General features: G+C 41.0%; 1 protein-coding gene across 2 annotated transcripts; it reads left to right on the top strand.

The window, feature by feature from the left end:
• The first annotated feature begins 2,092 nt into the window (after positions 1-2,092).
• tmem59l (transmembrane protein 59-like) lies at positions 2,093-15,810 on the top strand. Of its 2 annotated transcripts, XM_080474108.1 has the most exons (9): positions 2,131-2,435; positions 3,781-3,886; positions 4,768-4,862; positions 5,094-5,246; positions 10,858-10,963; positions 11,107-11,221; positions 12,271-12,388; positions 13,965-14,162; positions 14,903-15,801. In XM_080474108.1, the coding sequence occupies exons 1-8, from the start codon at positions 2,271-2,273 to the stop codon at positions 14,121-14,123; spliced, it is 1,017 nt and encodes a 338-aa protein (XP_080330234.1). In that variant the 5' UTR covers positions 2,131-2,270; the 3' UTR covers positions 14,124-14,162; positions 14,903-15,801. The 2 variants fall into 2 exon arrangements, with proteins under 2 accessions (XP_080330233.1, XP_080330234.1); XM_080474107.1 differs by having other exon boundaries at positions 2,093-2,435; positions 13,965-15,810.
• Positions 15,811-16,770: the final 960 nt, after the last annotated feature.

Raw genomic sequence — 16,770 nt, 5'->3', positions numbered from 1 at the left:
TGCCTGAGAGCAATGTTGTTGACAGACGATGTCACGTAATACTAGCCGGGTATCGGGGGAGCTTTCACAAGAACAAATACTCCGTACAGTATCAGACCCGATACCCGATACCCAATACCCGATACCTGATACTGACATTGGTATTGGTGCTTTTGCCTAAAAACCAGTCTTGGCTGGGATGCTGCTATAAGCAACTTGATGACCTCAGCAGCCAAATATGCTGTACAACATATTGTCAATAGATTTATTTGTGTTTGTTTATTTATTTTGGACATTTTTATTTTTATTTTTTAAGAAAATACATGCATGTACAAAGTTACACTCCTGTCATGTCATGTGCAGACACTGAGTAATCGATGCATCTTATCAAATATAATAACAAACAGCATAGAAAATGAAAGCATCTACGCATGATATACATTACGGTGAACAATAATGACCTTGATCTCAAGACAACATTAAATCTGTGTTTGTGTATGTGTGTGCGTGTGTGTGTGTAAATTACTATGACTGTTGTCAAGATTACTAAGAACATTATTTTTGTCATGTTATTATTACTAGCATTGTTGTTTTATTGCCTTTCATTTGTAAGAGATATACAGTGTTTTAGAGATATGCCTACCTATCTATAGTGTCATGAGGAATGTCAGAGATAGCACTGATCTTTTGAGTTTTGTGGGTTGTTTTAAATCATAGTATATCACTATGCTTTAAATGGCACAGTTTTCTTTGTTCTATGATTGTTCTACCCATACCGCGACAGTGTTTTGTGTAATTGATTTTTAACTATAAGTTGATCATGGGGTACTGGTGCTGCTGTGGCGTAGAGCTCTCTGGACTCTGTCTGGATCTTCCTATACTCCCATGCTTTGCCTCCTCCTTTGTTTGTGATTTTCATTGACTGGGTGTTGAGATGCAGCAGAGGTCAGCAGGTCGGGAAGGCGCCATGTGGGGGGCTCAGGGGTGGCATCTCTGCTTTCTGCAGATGACATTGTCCTTTTGACAGCATGACATCCTTCAGCATGCAATCCAACAGTTTCTTGGTCGGGAAGCAAATCCGCTCTTTCTATTCTGTCCATAGAAAAATATTTCATCTCCTCGTAGGTGTGGGTATTCCCAGGTGGAGGAGTTCAAGTATCTTATTCATGAATGGGAATAGAGATCATAAGATCGGCTGCAGATTTGGACTGGCAGCCACAGTAATGCAGGGGTGATGTGTTGAACAAAGTCTGAGCTATAATTCAAAGCTCTCTGTTTACATGGTAGTCTATGTTCCTATCGTCTCTAGTCATGAGCTTTGATCATGACCAAATTAATTAGATTGCAGATACAAGCAGCTGAAATTAGTTTTCTCTGCAAGATGGCAAGCCTCAGTCTTCATGATATAGTGAGGAGTCCAATCATCTGAGAGAGCCTCAAAGTGAAGCGACTGCTCCATTAGAGGTTTCCCAGGCATGTCCCTCTGGGGGGCGGCCTCTGAGGTCAGCCCAGGACCCACTCGAAAAATCATAGCTGTGATTTGGTCTGGGGTTTGAGTATCCCACAGAAGAAGTGGAAGAAGTCTAAGGATGGATGGATGGATTGTTTGGTACATTACCTGTTATTACATTACTCTGGAACCTTTCATTTTCATTTTCATGAAAAACAGAAAGTAACTCATTTTTCTTGTTCCCATCATCACTTTACATTTTAACTATATTACCTGTTTTAATACTTTATTATACAAACTTACAAAGTACATGATAGACAAATCAATAAAAACAAGCAATTAATTGCGATTACTGAACTGCTCTACATAAAGGTGTTTTATGATGTATTTAGGAATCTCTGCTGAGTCAGTATCATGTTGTAGCTCACATATATTGTGATGTGCGGGATATTTACATCCAGGTAATACTTGAAACTTTGATTGGAGGATTAAATGACAATATTCTCTCAAACGACCCCTCTCAGCCTGCCCAGTGCAGGACATCTGTCACTCCCCTTTATTAACTGCAACCTTTTTTTTTATGAATGCATTAGTGCCACATTATACACTGCAGTGACGGCTGCTCTGCAGGTTGTGTCTGCGCGTGCTTGAGTGGAGACCTGCGCGTGCGTGTTGGTGATGATGCTGGTGACGCCACGACCAGAGGCACTTGAGCGGAGCAGCAGACAGGATCCGGGCTGAGGCAGCAGCAGCATCCGCACCAGCAGCGCCGCCGCCACAAAGGGAGCTCAGTGCTGGTTGAAGCTCGACTCTCCGTTCCTCTCTCCTCCCCGGGTGTGAGATGCTCCGGCTCGGCGCCAGTATGTGCGGCTTCTCGGCCCTGCTCCCGGTGATTCTCGCCGGACTCGCGGCGGCGTCGTCGGATTTGTTTGACAACCAACTGGGCGACATCAATTACTGCAAAAAGCAATGCCAACTCACCATCAAAAACAAAAGCCCAGCTAAAGTAAGTTATTCCCGTGCGCTCCGGGGTGGGATGTCTTCTGCGGAAAGCGCATTATTGTGCAGCGAGCGTCCGGCTACATCCTGCTGTTATCGCCTTCAAATCGGCACCAAAAAAATTAAAATAAAAACAACCGTCTCAACAATTGCATGTATTTTGCATTGGTTTGAAACGCGTACAGATTTGAATGTGAATAAAAAAAAAAAAATATTCGTCTTTGCGCGTCTTTGCGTAACGATTTTCCGCTGCATCCTCTTGGATGCTGCCGCGCACAATCAGGCCGGGAAATGGATGCAGCTTCTCTCAGTCTGCATCCTAAAAGCCAGTTCAAAAAGGTATCAAGCCATTCGACCTCGTGACAGAAATGTCTTTACAGTAAACGGCGACATTATCGGGCCGTTCCACCGCCCACAGTCTGGATCGGGCGCAGTGGAGATATGTTGAGCAACAGCAATTTTATCGGGAACTCTCCAATGCCAGCATCCACCTGCGCAGGCAAGGCCAGGCTGGACCGGAGCACAGCCAGAGTCGGTGGTGGATGTGAAATTGTATTAGTTTCAGACGTTCACAGCATTGCCCAGATCTCCCAATCCGGGATGTTTTTTCATCCCAGCAGCATCAGCAGCACCTCCTCCCCCCTCCTCCTCCCTCCTCCTCCTCCTCCCTGCCTCCTTCAGGTGTGGTTCAGACATCCTGCAGGGCAGCAGGAGCAGAGCGGTAAAACCGATCACCTGCTTTCAAGACTGGACGGGGGAGAAAAGAGCGACTTCTCCGTCGCATCATTGCGTTATACAAGGAGAGCAACCTCAGAAGTGCTGGGTGAACATTTTGTTGTTGTTGCTGTTGTTGTTGTTGAAAATACAACACACTCTTATCGTTTGGTCTGGACGTTCATCCCCTCCGGATCAACAATGAGATGATGAAATGCACAGGGCTGTAACACACCGTTCATGGTGGCGATCTGGGAATCTCTCCCCTTCGCAAGAGAAACACCAGAGGACGCTGTTTGCATCATTTCTGCAGAGAAAATGAAGACATAATGGCATGGGAAGTACAGTAATTTGCGTCTTCCTCTCTCAGCAGCACATTATTCTGCACTCAGGTTTTATACATCATGGTCATTATCAGTGACTCTCCTCAGCAGGGACTGAAAGTTACTTATAAACAGTTCATGACAGGTCATAATTTAACAGCTGCACTGTGTCATTAAAAAATGTCATCATTCATCTCTGTCATATTTACCTACATGCTTATACGGGGTTTATCCATGATTACGGTAGACACTTCTAATTTTGTGCTCCCCCTCCACCCCCCACCCCGAACTCTCTCTCCTCTCTGTGTCTGGTAGGACTCCATAATGAATGCCTGTCATCGTGGCTGTCGCCTCTACTCCATCTGCCAGTTTGTCAATGGCAACGCTGGCTTTAACACCAGCAGGGAGGAGTGTCAGGGAGGTGAGTCAGTGTCTCAATCTGTCTCTTGGATTGTTGGTTTGAATGAGTTTGGTGGTCCGGCAGTTTGAAATGCTACAGCCATGACAAAACATACCCGAGAGTATGTGATATATACATTAACTTTAGTTTATTATTAATATTGCAAATTACATCTGCTTGGAAGGTATCTTTAAATATATTTTTACTCTACTGACATTTAACAGGTCAATAAGGTTGTTTGTTTTCCAAAAATATATGATTATACCACACTCACAGGCTATGTAATATATACATTTATGGAATATTAGTATACATTGTGCCAACATATAATTTAACATAAAACAGAAATAATATCTCGACTCCAAGTCGATAATAATGCGCAGGTTGCAGCCACATATTATTTTCACGGGAGTTCTAGTGAGGCTGACGTTTGATATCAAAGTCTTCAGCACTACAGCTCTGGTAAACATTTCAGTCTTTCCTGAAAGCTGTCAAGCTCAGTGGGAATTTTCTGGTTGTTTGAGGCTGTTCGGCCTGTTTGAACTGCTGTATTGGAAATCAATGATGTGATTTGCCGTCCAGACAGCAGATGCCCCGTTGCCCTCTGTTTCAATAACGGCAGCGTGGAGTGAATTGTCTCTGTAGGGGCCGGCAGATGCAACGATTCTCTTTGCATTTTATCTTTCTTCCCACATTAGCAGCCTGGATCTGTTTATTTCTCCCCCAGTGCGGCTCAGCCATCTGCAGGGTCCTACCCTACTCCTACCGTTCTCTTGCTCATTCCTCTTTTGTTCACTACTTCATTTGCTTTGTCAACCTCATCCTCCTCCTCCTCTCTGGCTTTTAGACCTTCACATTTATGCTGTCATCCTTCACAACTGTCTCTCTTTATCTCTCTTCAGCCTGTCAGGAGGCTTATATTAAACTGCTGGAGCAGGAAGCGTGCTGCACCGGCTGTGCAAGTCAACCTGCTGAACCTGAGCTCAAGAGGAGGAAGGTGAGACACACACACACACACACACACACACACACACACACACACTGGGTGTCCAAATATTAATTTCGATTCGATTTGTATAGCGCAAAATACAACACAGTCATTTCTGGGCATTTTAACAGAGAAAACCCCAACAGTTCCACATGCACATATTAAAGTGTTTGTCATAAACTTAAGCATGTTCACATGGAAGCACAATAAAGAAGTAGCTGCTACTCCTTTTTTCTGCAGCTGAGGGCCATGACTCTACGCCCCAAACCTCCTTCCGTGATGGAGGCCGTGTCCAGTTGGTGCAATGACATTGTCAGCTCTGCACAGAGCTTCATCTCCTCCACCTGGACCTTCTACCTGCAAGCTGATGATGGAAAGGTTGTGGTTTTCCAGGTAAGACTCATGAAACTAAGTAAATGTCTTGGACTGGCCTCAATGTTGATTGTTTACAATCTCAAAACCTATTCTAAAAGATAATATTCCAAAGATGAATGCTTGCTGTTGACTTCTGCTTCAGATGTATATGAATACAATTGTCGTGGCTGCTTTTGATTCTCTTTATGATGTCATGGTGTTGTACCCCGTCTTCAACATTTTGAGATTTCTGGGTAAATTAGTTTTTGTAGGCTCTTTGGCAAAAGCAGAAGTTTACATGTCACAATGACAAGAAATAAACCTGCAAAATAATCAATTGTAATACATTAACCATCGATCTGGAGCGTTTGACAGATGAAAGTGACCCTGAACAACTAAAGAAGTAACTGACTCAATCAATTAATCAATTACTACCTAAATCAATGATGTGACAGATTGCCACTAACACCCAAAGGCAATTTAGACCAAAGGCAAGTCACCAAATGTGAATTGTATTGTGACTTGACAAGCAAAAGACAAAGATTCTACCAATTGAAATAACTTTAAAAAACAAAATTTGCTGGAACAAAACTGCTAAAATAGAAATGAACACCTCTCAGTAGATGCTGTCCATGTTTTGTTCATGTGTTATATACATTCATGAGTGCAGCTTTGGCTCAATTGATAGAGAGGGTTTTTTTTCCCCAGCAACAAGAGGTTGGAGGTTTGATCGGAATTTGAGAAGTACATTTTATGTAAGTCTCAAGATTTATGGAAAAGTAAAAACATGCGTCTAATATCTGATCCTTGCATATTTTCTATATATACACTCTATACATAATGCGAAAAAAGTCTCATATTAAGACTTGAATTGTTATGTTTTTGACAACTGGTTAAAGCCGGCTAGTAGACCTTGATGGACTTTTGGTTTCTCTGCTTCGTGTTAAGATTGTAAAATACATGTCCTCTGCTGTACGGTGCTTCATATTTTGGGTCCTTGCCAACAGATCTCATTGCTCCACTTCAGTCCATCTGTAAAGGTAGAGTGAGGAAGGTCATGCAGCAGGGTGCAAAAAAAAAAAAGGCTGAATTTGGAGAGCTACAAATGATTTTTTTTCCTCTCTCATCGCACATTAATTGTTTATGAATGTCCTTTTAAATTATGTTACTGCCCTTGGCACCATGCATATTTGATAACCATGAAAGGGCTGGCGATGGTGAACCTACCTCCGATTGGAAACACGGTGCAAGATTTAAGAGAGACTATGTCAAGGTATAAAGTTTTGGATGTGACAATAGAAGTACTCACAAGTAATCGCTTGAATTTTAAAAGAATTTTACGCAATGTTCATGCCATATCTTTATTTCTCCATTACTGTGATAGGGCATTAGAAACAACATCATATATGTTTAATCGTGTCTGCAGTTTGGAAGTTAAAGTTTATTATAAACCCCAACCATCCTTCCATCCATCCATCCATCCATCCATCCATCCATCCATCCATCCATCCATCCATCCATCCATCCATCCATCCATCCATCCATCCATCCATCCATCCATCCATCCATCCATCTAACCATCCATCTATTCTCACTCACTATGTATCTTTCAAATCACATTGAGATTAAGATGCAGATTACACATTAAGTGAGCTTTCTACTATTGGAAGAGTAAATTTAGAGGTTAGTACAGCTTTGTCTTTGTCTTTTCCATTCCAGATTATGGGCGTTTTGCTAAAATCAATACACTAAACCACCTATACATTTAAGCTATGTCATGATTTGGTCTTTCTGACCACCAGACTACACTACCATATCCCCCAAATACAAAAATACCTGCCTCCCTCTCAAGTGTTTCCACTTTTATGATACATTTAGCTCCATAATTAAAGGCTTCCATGGGAAATAACAGTATTTACGGTCATTGACCCATAAAAAAGGGCTTCTGTATGACAGAAAACTGAGTTCTATGGTGAGGGTTCACTATTTGCATGAACATAATTTGTGTGCAAGCTGTACTGCAATGCCACACTTACATGCAGATATAGCACGTCCAAAGCATGTCATTGCCACCTTTTCTCGTGGACTTGGTGATGGATGCTTGCTCTTTATAGCAGTGACACACACACATTGAGACACCGAGGGGAAGCCAGGCTCTTCGGGTGGGTAAGAGACGATCAGGCCTGTGTTTAGTGGGCAGCTGGCAAACTGCCACGAAGTTGACAGATTGACTCTCTGACTGTTGAAACAGAAAAAGTCCAGTGAAGTTCAGGGGCAGCATAGCAAGAGGGAGACGAGCCAGGACTGCTAGACATACAAATTATCTTGCTGTCTCGCTGTCTGTTACCATCTGTGGATACTTGTGTGTGGATTGTGTGACGTCACATGAAAATAACTATTTGTGCAGCCTCAGACATCATAAAAAAAAAAAAATAATAAAAAAGAAAACAAGTAGGAAGTCGCAAGTAACCAATCAGTGGCAACCATTTATGAGAGCGGAGTAAGTCACTTTCAGATCACAACTAAGCTTTGTCTCCAACGAAGGAAAGATGCCTATATCATGTAATTTGAGGGAAATATGGCTTAAGCGCATCCTCACCTCCCAACTGCCGTGTTTCACTCCCATCCTGTGGTTTGGACGGCTCAGCTTCCCATAGTGTGTCAGTTTAAGAGAATTAAAGGACGGATCCAAATGAGCGGGAGAATTCACAGCACCGTCTCTACCTGGACTTCTTCATGCAGCCCAGATGAATTTTTAAGAAAGAAAAAGCCTGAATATGACAGAGAAATAATGTGACACACCCATGTATGAAGGGAGTGTGACCCAGAGGTTTGTGCTGGAGAACTCAGACTCTCAGCGACCCACTTGTTGCTTTAGTTGTTTCCTTCATCAGACAGTAACTCAGTACCAGTGTTTAGCCGAATAAGAGCCATCCATTAGTCCGTCCATCCATTCATCCTATATATCTGGGCTCCAAAGCAAAGGCAAACGAGGGGGGTCATTAGCCATATTGGTTCCCCCTAAACGTCACCACATGGTTGATAGTCAAGCCTCTGATAACAGGCAGATCCACGCTGAATGATTTTAATTAGGGCTGTAAACTCTTTTTTTTTAACTTCACCAGATTTAGTGATGCTCATCAAGACAGTGATGAGCTAATACCTCATTAAGATCACTCCCCATGCAGGCAACTGAATAACCTACAGGGCAATATAACAACCTATTGAGAAATCACTGTGTTCTGTCATTTACCAATAAAATAAACAGTGGCATCCCTCAAACTGTCCATTTGTACACAATGGCATCTGTAAGCTTTGTTTTGAGAGTACCATTATGATCGCTAATTGGTTTCTCTGAAGCCCTATACTTGATCAACTATTTTTAGACCATTGGGTAAAGCCTGGACAGGAACGCTAGGTCGCCATTCCATCACAAGGGAAACACTCCCCCTGCAGACACATTCACACCTTGATTCAGTAATCCCTTCAATTTCAAGTATTTGCAGTGTTGATGAAAAATGGGGTACTATTTGCCCTTAATCCTCTTGTCTGAGACCTTTCCGGACCCTCCCAGCCCCTATTTTTCTTTGCCTCTGTAAAGTATAGCACCTTTTGAACCCGCCTCATAATGCAGGGCAGATGTAGAATAGGCTCTATGCATTCAAATGGTGAGATCATTTCAGCCTGCAGCAAATGAGGATTTTCCCCTTTCACTTTTACCCTCATTTCTTCAGAGACTCTACACCAGTGCTTCATATGGTTTCAATGCACTCTGTAGGAAAAACACTGCTCATGCGGGCCAATGAGGCCAGCTGTAAAAATGACTTTCTTTAATTTACCATTTACCAGTCATTTCTCTGCAGCGACCACAGTATGGTGCACTGCTCTGTTATCTTGTACCAGTAATTAAAATTATTCTGATAGATCACTCACTCCCTGAATGGAGTAGTGCATGAAGCGGTGGGCGAGCCCTCAATCCCACGTTATCGTGCCAAATATGACAAAAAGGTTTCAGAAGCCCAATGAACCGGTTAAGTGTCCGAATCAATAAATAATTTAGAGGTTTGATCCTGCTGCAGCGGGATGTGGGTGTGCTGTTCTGATAGGTGTTTAGGTGTGTGTGTTCTTGCTGAGGCCAGCAGTAGCATTGTTACTGCCGACTGCATCTGCTGCTGAAGTGGAGGGAGGGCAAGCAGCAGGGAACCAAAATCCTATTTTAATGAGTTCTCCGGGGGAACAAGAAACACTACGCATACAATGAAACACACTGGTGCAAATACTGACAGCAGGCTCTCTGTGTGCATAGCAGTTGTTTTAAAAGCTATCTGTCAGGGACGTGTTCCCATTACCAGAACTTTTACTATGCAGATTTCGGTGCGTGAAGATACATATTAAGCAGACTGGAAAGAAAAACACGGAAATGATGATTACTTTGAAGTGGCTTGATTTAGTTACACACTCTACTAAATGCTCTCAGATTAGATGAAAACACCTTTATCTTTAATCCTGGGATGCACATATAAATCGTGTCAATTCCGTCTGAACAGAAGAGTTGATTAAGAACCTACACACTTCACCATGACCCATCGTTCACTAACCTGGAGTTTTCAGGCTGACAAGTCCCAGTACCAATCTGGCTTTCTTTCATCCATGGCATCGCATGTACTGAACTTTCTGACCTTTCTGTTGAACAGAGCAAACAAAATGTGTTTTTGTTTTATATATTTTCACATTGGTCTACTGAAGGTGACATTGGTTCTGAGGTGCACATATCATTTCTTTACAACTGAGCACAATGCAAATCCAAATATTTGACATTTAATACAATGAAATTAGAGCGTTACTATTGCCACAATGTGCCTTTTTTTTCATGTAAATTGATATCTGGTCTTAAAACTCAATTTTTCTGTGAGTTTTCTTTTACACTTGTGAAAATAACACAATATTTTAGGACTTGTTAAACATTTTGATATATATTCAGCCAAATCTTTTCAATAGTCAATGGAAAACACAAGTTAGTCATCTACTAGCAAATACATTCAAATGGTTTTGTTTTGTTTTTTTTCACTGGGATGATAGTTTTAGAGTATGAAGCTCCTTCAGTTATGAGTGGTTCTCTTATATAAAGTGACAGTGTGCCCTCTTCAGGTAGGAGGGCATAACCTTCCCCAGGTAGAGGAGTTCAGGTATGCCATCATTAGTGATGGGAGTGGTTGTACTGGACGAGTGTGACAAGGGAGTCAAGCACAAATCTGTTAATATTTTTAATATCCCCTTTCTCACTATTGGTCATGGAGTTTGTGTCATGAACAAAACACTGAAATTGTTGATATAAACAGCTGAAATTAGTTTTCTAAGGTGGTGATACTCACTCCTTTTGACTGCGTGAAGAGCTCAGTCTTTGAGAAGAAACACACAGTGGAGCCTCAGAGGAGGCAGTTGAGGTGGTTCAGCTCATCTTAATAATATATAGTACTGGATTATTTGTTCTTTGAAGATTTTTCCTTCATTCATTAATGGATGTACACCTCAATGAAACCCCTGTGGTTAATATTTTCTAGCTTCTTGATAGTTCTGCTGCTGAACCTAAACAATTGCATTTCTTCCACTGGTTACAGTAATCTTTACTGTCTCTGTTTCTTGCCTCTAGAGCCAGCCAGAGATGGAGTACTCTCTTCCGGAGCTGCAGGCACCTCGATCCAATGTAGCTGAAAAACCCTGGCCTCAGGTCCACTCCCACACCCAGAGACCCCACGGTCAGAACACTGACACAGCATTCTCGCATTGCTGCCAGACAAACATTTTTCAGCCTATCTATAGCGGCACATGTACAGAATGCTGCTGTAATAAACGCCTCAGACTAATTAGCACTGTGTCTGTGTTTCTTACTGTGTGGCAGGTGTGAGGGGACATGGAGAGAAGGGAGCACAGAAGGCAGCCGGCAAAGGGAAACACTCTGTCCAGCACACAGAAGACCCCACAGCTGAGCACGACTTTCTCGGCTGCATGTCAAGGTGAGCTGGAGATATAGAGTTGTAATTACATGCCCATCATCTTTGAGTTAAGAGTCACGATTATTACTTTATTGGGGAAACCTTTCATATCAGTTTACATTTTCACTGTAAAGACTAATAATAATAATAATAATAATAATTTAAAATAAACAATGTTCACCAGATGTTTTCAACAATCCTAATATTCCACACACACAAAGTATCTGAACAAGAAACCTCATGAATGAAATTAACTTCAATAAAGTTCGGTGACACAGGGAACATTAGTTGAACACATGAAGAAAAGGAAACCAGATGGATTCTGCTAATATTTAGAAAGAAGTCCTCCAAATTGGCATCAGCTGGTTTAGTCTGACGTGACGTACTGTACAATCAAAACATGTAGAGTTAATTATAATTTTCTTTAAACCGGCTATGATCAAGTCCTCTTTGCAAGCTTTCTGAACAAGAGTGAACAAAGAGTTGTCAGAAGAGTTGTTCAAGAGCCGAGGGCCGCTTCTGAAGCGCTTCAAAAAAAAAAAAAAAAACTGGAATTCGGAAGTACAAAGAAAAGAATAATACACTCAACAGTTTGTGTGGAATAATGGGCTGAAATCACAAGTGAGCAATGCATCTGACTAGTTTCTAAAAACACAAAGCCCCTTTGAAGTTGTCATTACCAAACACAGATTTTGGACTGTATATAGAAACACATTTCAGTTAATGTGTTCAACATCTAATCTGTGAGTCATTCCTCTTTATATCTCATAACATCACTCAGGGACTCATTTGCTTTTATGTCTTTGTATGTTTGGGATACTTTGGCTGTTTCTGGCATCCACTGAAAGTTTTGTGTCGAAAGCTTCATCTAAAATGAATTTAGAGAGGAAAATGTTTGCCTGTTCACTAATTGTGTTTCACTTGATTGCATGAAGCCAAGTCTGAAATGCATTTAAACATGTTCAGGGTCATTCTAAAGGAAGCGTGTTGTCAATACTTGCGTCCCACAGTATTCTAACTTCCAGTGTGGCTCACCATCTCTGTCCTTGACCTGCCATTTCTCCCTCCAGACGTTCAGGCCTTCCACGGTGGATTTTAGCTGCATGTCTCTTCCTCTCCATCATGGTCATGTTGTGGCTCAGCTGTGCCAGCCTCGTCACGGCGCCGGAGCAACACATCAAAACTCAGGTACGGCCACGTGCTTCACCTCAACACGAAACTCCTCTCGTGAAAATAGCGGCGGAGTAAAGGAGAAAAGAACAATGGATTACCTTTATATTTAATTGTTATCAGCGTCTCCCATTAACAGCAGCTATGATACTGGATTGTCGCCGACCTTTTCATTTTAATACGTCCCTCCACAATTGAGAGTGTGCTTTATGTGAGTCTCTGATTTGAGTGACACTAACTGTTGTGTTTATATCTTTTACTACCTCGTCAGATCTGTTTATTTATACAGATATTTTGCATATTCTGACCATTGTTACTTGTACTGTAATACACTCTTCACATAACTTTCGTTGTGGAAATATTCACAAGTCGAGTGTGAACATCATACAGTTGAAAATCTTTGTCTTTGTATCACTGAAACTGTCTGCTCCCATGATGCAGCCACTTCTTTTTTTTTTTCCATTGATTTTTCCAAGCAGCTCTAACATGGCTTGTGGGCAGTAGAAAAGAAAGAATGGGCTTTTCCCAGCACGCCTTCCTCCTTGTAATCTTCAACTTTTAAGAAGGATAAAAAAACATGACGAAAAAGGAATAAGTGGAGGGTGAAAAAGGATATTTGTATTATTAAAACAAATGTTTTTGGAAGTTAATACTATGTGAAGTTATTGTAACATAAATTCTGATCGATTACTAAAGATGCCAAACAATACGTGTAAATAAAATAACACTATAGTACCTGTATATAAATACTTATATATAAAAAAAAACATATTCATTATTTTGAAATTAAAACCCTCAACAACCAAGCGTTTGTAATTACAACACAATCATGATGTGCAGGGTGTGACTCAGCCAGCCATCTGCCAATAAATAAATGAAATGAATGAATGAAATGATTGAATTGTTGCCAGCAGTGCTTCGTAAGGATTGGAGAGTAATGATTAAAGAGATTAAAGGACAAAACAACAGAAAAAAGAAACGACCATGTATTGTTAAGCCTGCAATGGTGTCATGTTTAATGAAAGACACTTTTCAGCATCAGGTTGGTCAGTCTTGTCCCCAACTTTGTCCTCAGTTTGTCCGTCTTCTGTCAGTTTGTGTTTTAGGTGCTAATGAAAAAGATCTGCAGCTGGTATTGCGTCTACCGTTCAGTCACCCATTCACAAGACTTCACAGGCTTGGGATTATCTGGGAAGCTTGTGAGCTCACCGTTGCTCTCAGCACAACACAAACACACCAATTGAATTACAAATAGACATTTGGTATTTTCTGTGATGAGCTTATTTTTCCATCTATGTTCTGTACCACTTCTTCAAACCCAGGTTGGCGAGGCACTGGACCCAATCCCAGTGATCTATGGGTATACCATCTATAAAGTTTGAATTGTAAAAAGTATATCATAACTACTATAACTTTTAAGCACTTTTAAGCATAGTTGAATTACAGGTGTTTTATTTGTGGCGGGTCTTTTACACCCTCGACTTTGACCTCCAGGTACAACATCCCCTAAAATCCACCAGATCTGGCACCGGTTGGGGGTCAAGGTCTCCTCGTTTACTCAACCTTATCACTGCTTTTTGCTTTATCTTTTCAGCTGAGTATCAATGGCGATAAAGAGTTCCTGGACAATGCCCACAAGGTCAACCCATACCACCTGAGTCCTGTGATCGCCGTCACCGTGAAACAATCAGAGGAGGTCCAGGAAGCCGGGCCGCTGCCATTGAAAGTTGACCTCAACAAGACATGCGTTTAGGAATAGACCGGCGGAAGAGCGGCCGTCTCGTTTTCCTGGGTAACCATCTTTAAACTTTGAGGCCCTGTGAGAGGAACTAAAGAAATGCGTTCACTTTTACTCCGTCGGCAGAATTTTTAACTTATTCTTAGGAGCATGGCACCCTCCCGCCTTTAAAATAATATTACCCAAACATCAAGCTCTTGTTTGTTCGAAGGGTTTTCCGTTAGTTCTACCCATTATGCATTTCATTTCATCCAGCAGTTCAGGTGTCATCAGATTATCTCTGATGATCAACCTGCTCTTTGCCATTGGATGAGATAGAGCTCTTCTTTCAGATTCACACGATGACACAAGCTGAGAGGAGGAATTACTGCTGAGAGCTTCCATATCATCTTTCATGTCTCGTGTAGGCAAGAGAAGACAAACACTGACATTTATCTTAGTTTCAATTTCCCTTGTTCTCTGAGAGTTTTGATTAATTGGTGGCTTGCTCTGAGCAAAGCGATGGATGAATAAGACAGGGAGAGAAGATTAATTGAAAGTGAGCTGAATACTTTGAGTACTCTCCTGAGTGCTGCAGGAAACAGATACTGCAGCTCGCATTTAAAAGTCTGTTTACATAATCAGCGGCATGAGCTGTGTGGTAATACTGTCTCGAGAATCTCTTGAAATTGAAAGTTGTGTTTTTCATCTTTGACTGTATTAAAGGAGTGTAGTAGAGTAACTCTCTTCAGAGAAACACAAACTAAACGTGTCTTTCCACCTTGCTCCCGTGTCTCTGCGTTTGGATTCATCAGCGACGGCACACTTTCAATCTGCAGTGAACAAATTCAAACCAGATGAATCAAAACTGGAACCGGATACTATTTTTGAGACTGAACAAAGACAACACTTTCTATTTATTTGGTTTTGTATTGTTTCCCGTGTCATTGCCACTGTTTATTTGTTCAATAGTGTTATTGAAGTGCCATGTACAGTTAACTCATCATGCAAATGTAATTGCTCTGTATGTAAAATACATTGTACCAGGTCGGAAAGAGACACACAAAAGGAAGATTGCACCTATCGTCGTATTATGATTATTATATTCTTGCTCTCATATCACTTAAAGGAGATCTTAGCTGTTATATGTGCCATGTGCTTTCTAATAGCTGACTATTTTGTATGTCCTAGGAGCACATACTGAAGGATAACCTCTGTAACAATGTGTAATGCAAAGCTTTTAACATAGGCCTTTGTTATTGAACAGAGTTGCACAGTATTAGAAAAGATTTTTCTGTTACCCTCTCAGTGCTTTTGATGTCCTGTAACGCTCTCTTTTAATCCAAGCTGTGTAGACAATAAACCTTGCATGCATGTGGACTCTGCGCTAGTTTATCCTAACCGCTTGCCATGCTTGTGTGGCACAACTCTACTGTAGACTTGTGATTTTTTTTTAATTTTTCATTATTTTGTGCTCATATTTACTGTAAAACATTGAACGGAATGTGTAACGATGAATGACAGTATTCTCGTGATTTGACAGAAAGGACTCTAAATTAAAAGCCATTCAAATCAACACCTGTTCTGGTGCATCTGACAGTACGTCACAAGGAATCCGAATTAAATTTCAAACTGTATTGTTTCATTTTTACTCGTTGGTTTATTTTCAGCTAAATGATACTTATAACATGATTGAATAAAGTGTTTTCATTGTAAATAAATCAATTGTGTGTTATGTCGTGTGTTTTAACGTTTAACAGAGAGATAATATGATAGGTCAATCTTGATTTATTTATTTTTCCTCTGAAGGGACATAGTTTGCCTTAAAGAAAAGCTGATTTTCCTTTTCTGACCAACCAAAACATTAAGTTGAAGCCACACCCTGGTGGATACATCCACTCTGACAGTCATACAATTGGAGGAGCTCTAGATTCTTTAAAGTGTTCTTGGACCTCAGGTGGGAAACAACTGTAATAGATTATTCACTGTCGAGACAGTAGCATCAACATACATGTGCATAAAACCCTGATAATGAAAATAAAGACAAATAAAAATGGTTTAGTAGTGGGACGCAGGTTAAAAACTACTTTAACTAAATACACCTACATTTAAACTGATGCTGTGATCATCATTACTCTCACGTGTGATTTTAGATCATATCCTGAAAAATGAAAGACAGTGATCGCCTTGATGAAACGGGCAAAATCCCATCAGCAAGTCTGATCAGCATCTCGTTGTTGTTTGAAGCAGGTTTACGCCTGAACTTTGAGTGACAGTAAAGGTTCTAAACAAAGCAAAAAGTTTATTTTATGAACCAATGTTTTGTATGTGTACTTACTCTGCGGGGACTGTAAAAAAACAAAACATCCTACTTGCGCGCACTCTTCTTTCCGCAACAACACTTTTTGTCCACTTGGTGGCAGCACAGTTCAAAATGTTTGCCGACAAGTTTATTGCAGAATCCACTCTGCCGAGCCATTTTTAGATTTAAGTTAACTTCGTGCAGAGTTATCTGAAATCATTCATTGTTTTTTTTGTCAAGGATAAGCATATTTTTGTTTTATTTGATTTTTATTCACACTGTGTTTACAGGGCTCATGTGACAAAACGTTTGTGGAGAGAAAACTCTGCACTATAACTCCAGCATGACAGGACGTCTATAGAAAGAGCTGCGCTCGACAAA

The sequence above is a fragment of the Lipophrys pholis genome (assembly GCF_963383615.2).
Source record: "Lipophrys pholis genome assembly, chromosome: 10".
NCBI classification, from domain to species: domain Eukaryota; kingdom Metazoa; phylum Chordata; class Actinopteri; order Blenniiformes; family Blenniidae; genus Lipophrys; species Lipophrys pholis.
Note: the sequence above shows the minus strand (reverse complement) of the source record. Positions and strands in the feature narration are given on the sequence as shown.

What these genes read in the sequence shown, in the direction of transcription:
- tmem59l (XM_080474107.1), top strand. Translation starts at nt 2,271, where the DNA reads ATGCTCCGGCTCGGCGCCAGTATGTGCGGCTTCTCGGCCCTGCTCCCG. An exon ending in GAAAGGTTGTGGTTTTCCAG is followed by an intron (nt 5,247 to 10,857) that starts GTAAGACTCATG and finishes TCTTGCCTCTAG; the next exon opens with AGCCAGCCAGAGATGGAGTA. An exon ending in AGCAACACATCAAAACTCAG is followed by an intron (nt 12,389 to 13,964) that starts GTACGGCCACGT and finishes TTATCTTTTCAG; the next exon opens with CTGAGTATCAATGGCGATAA.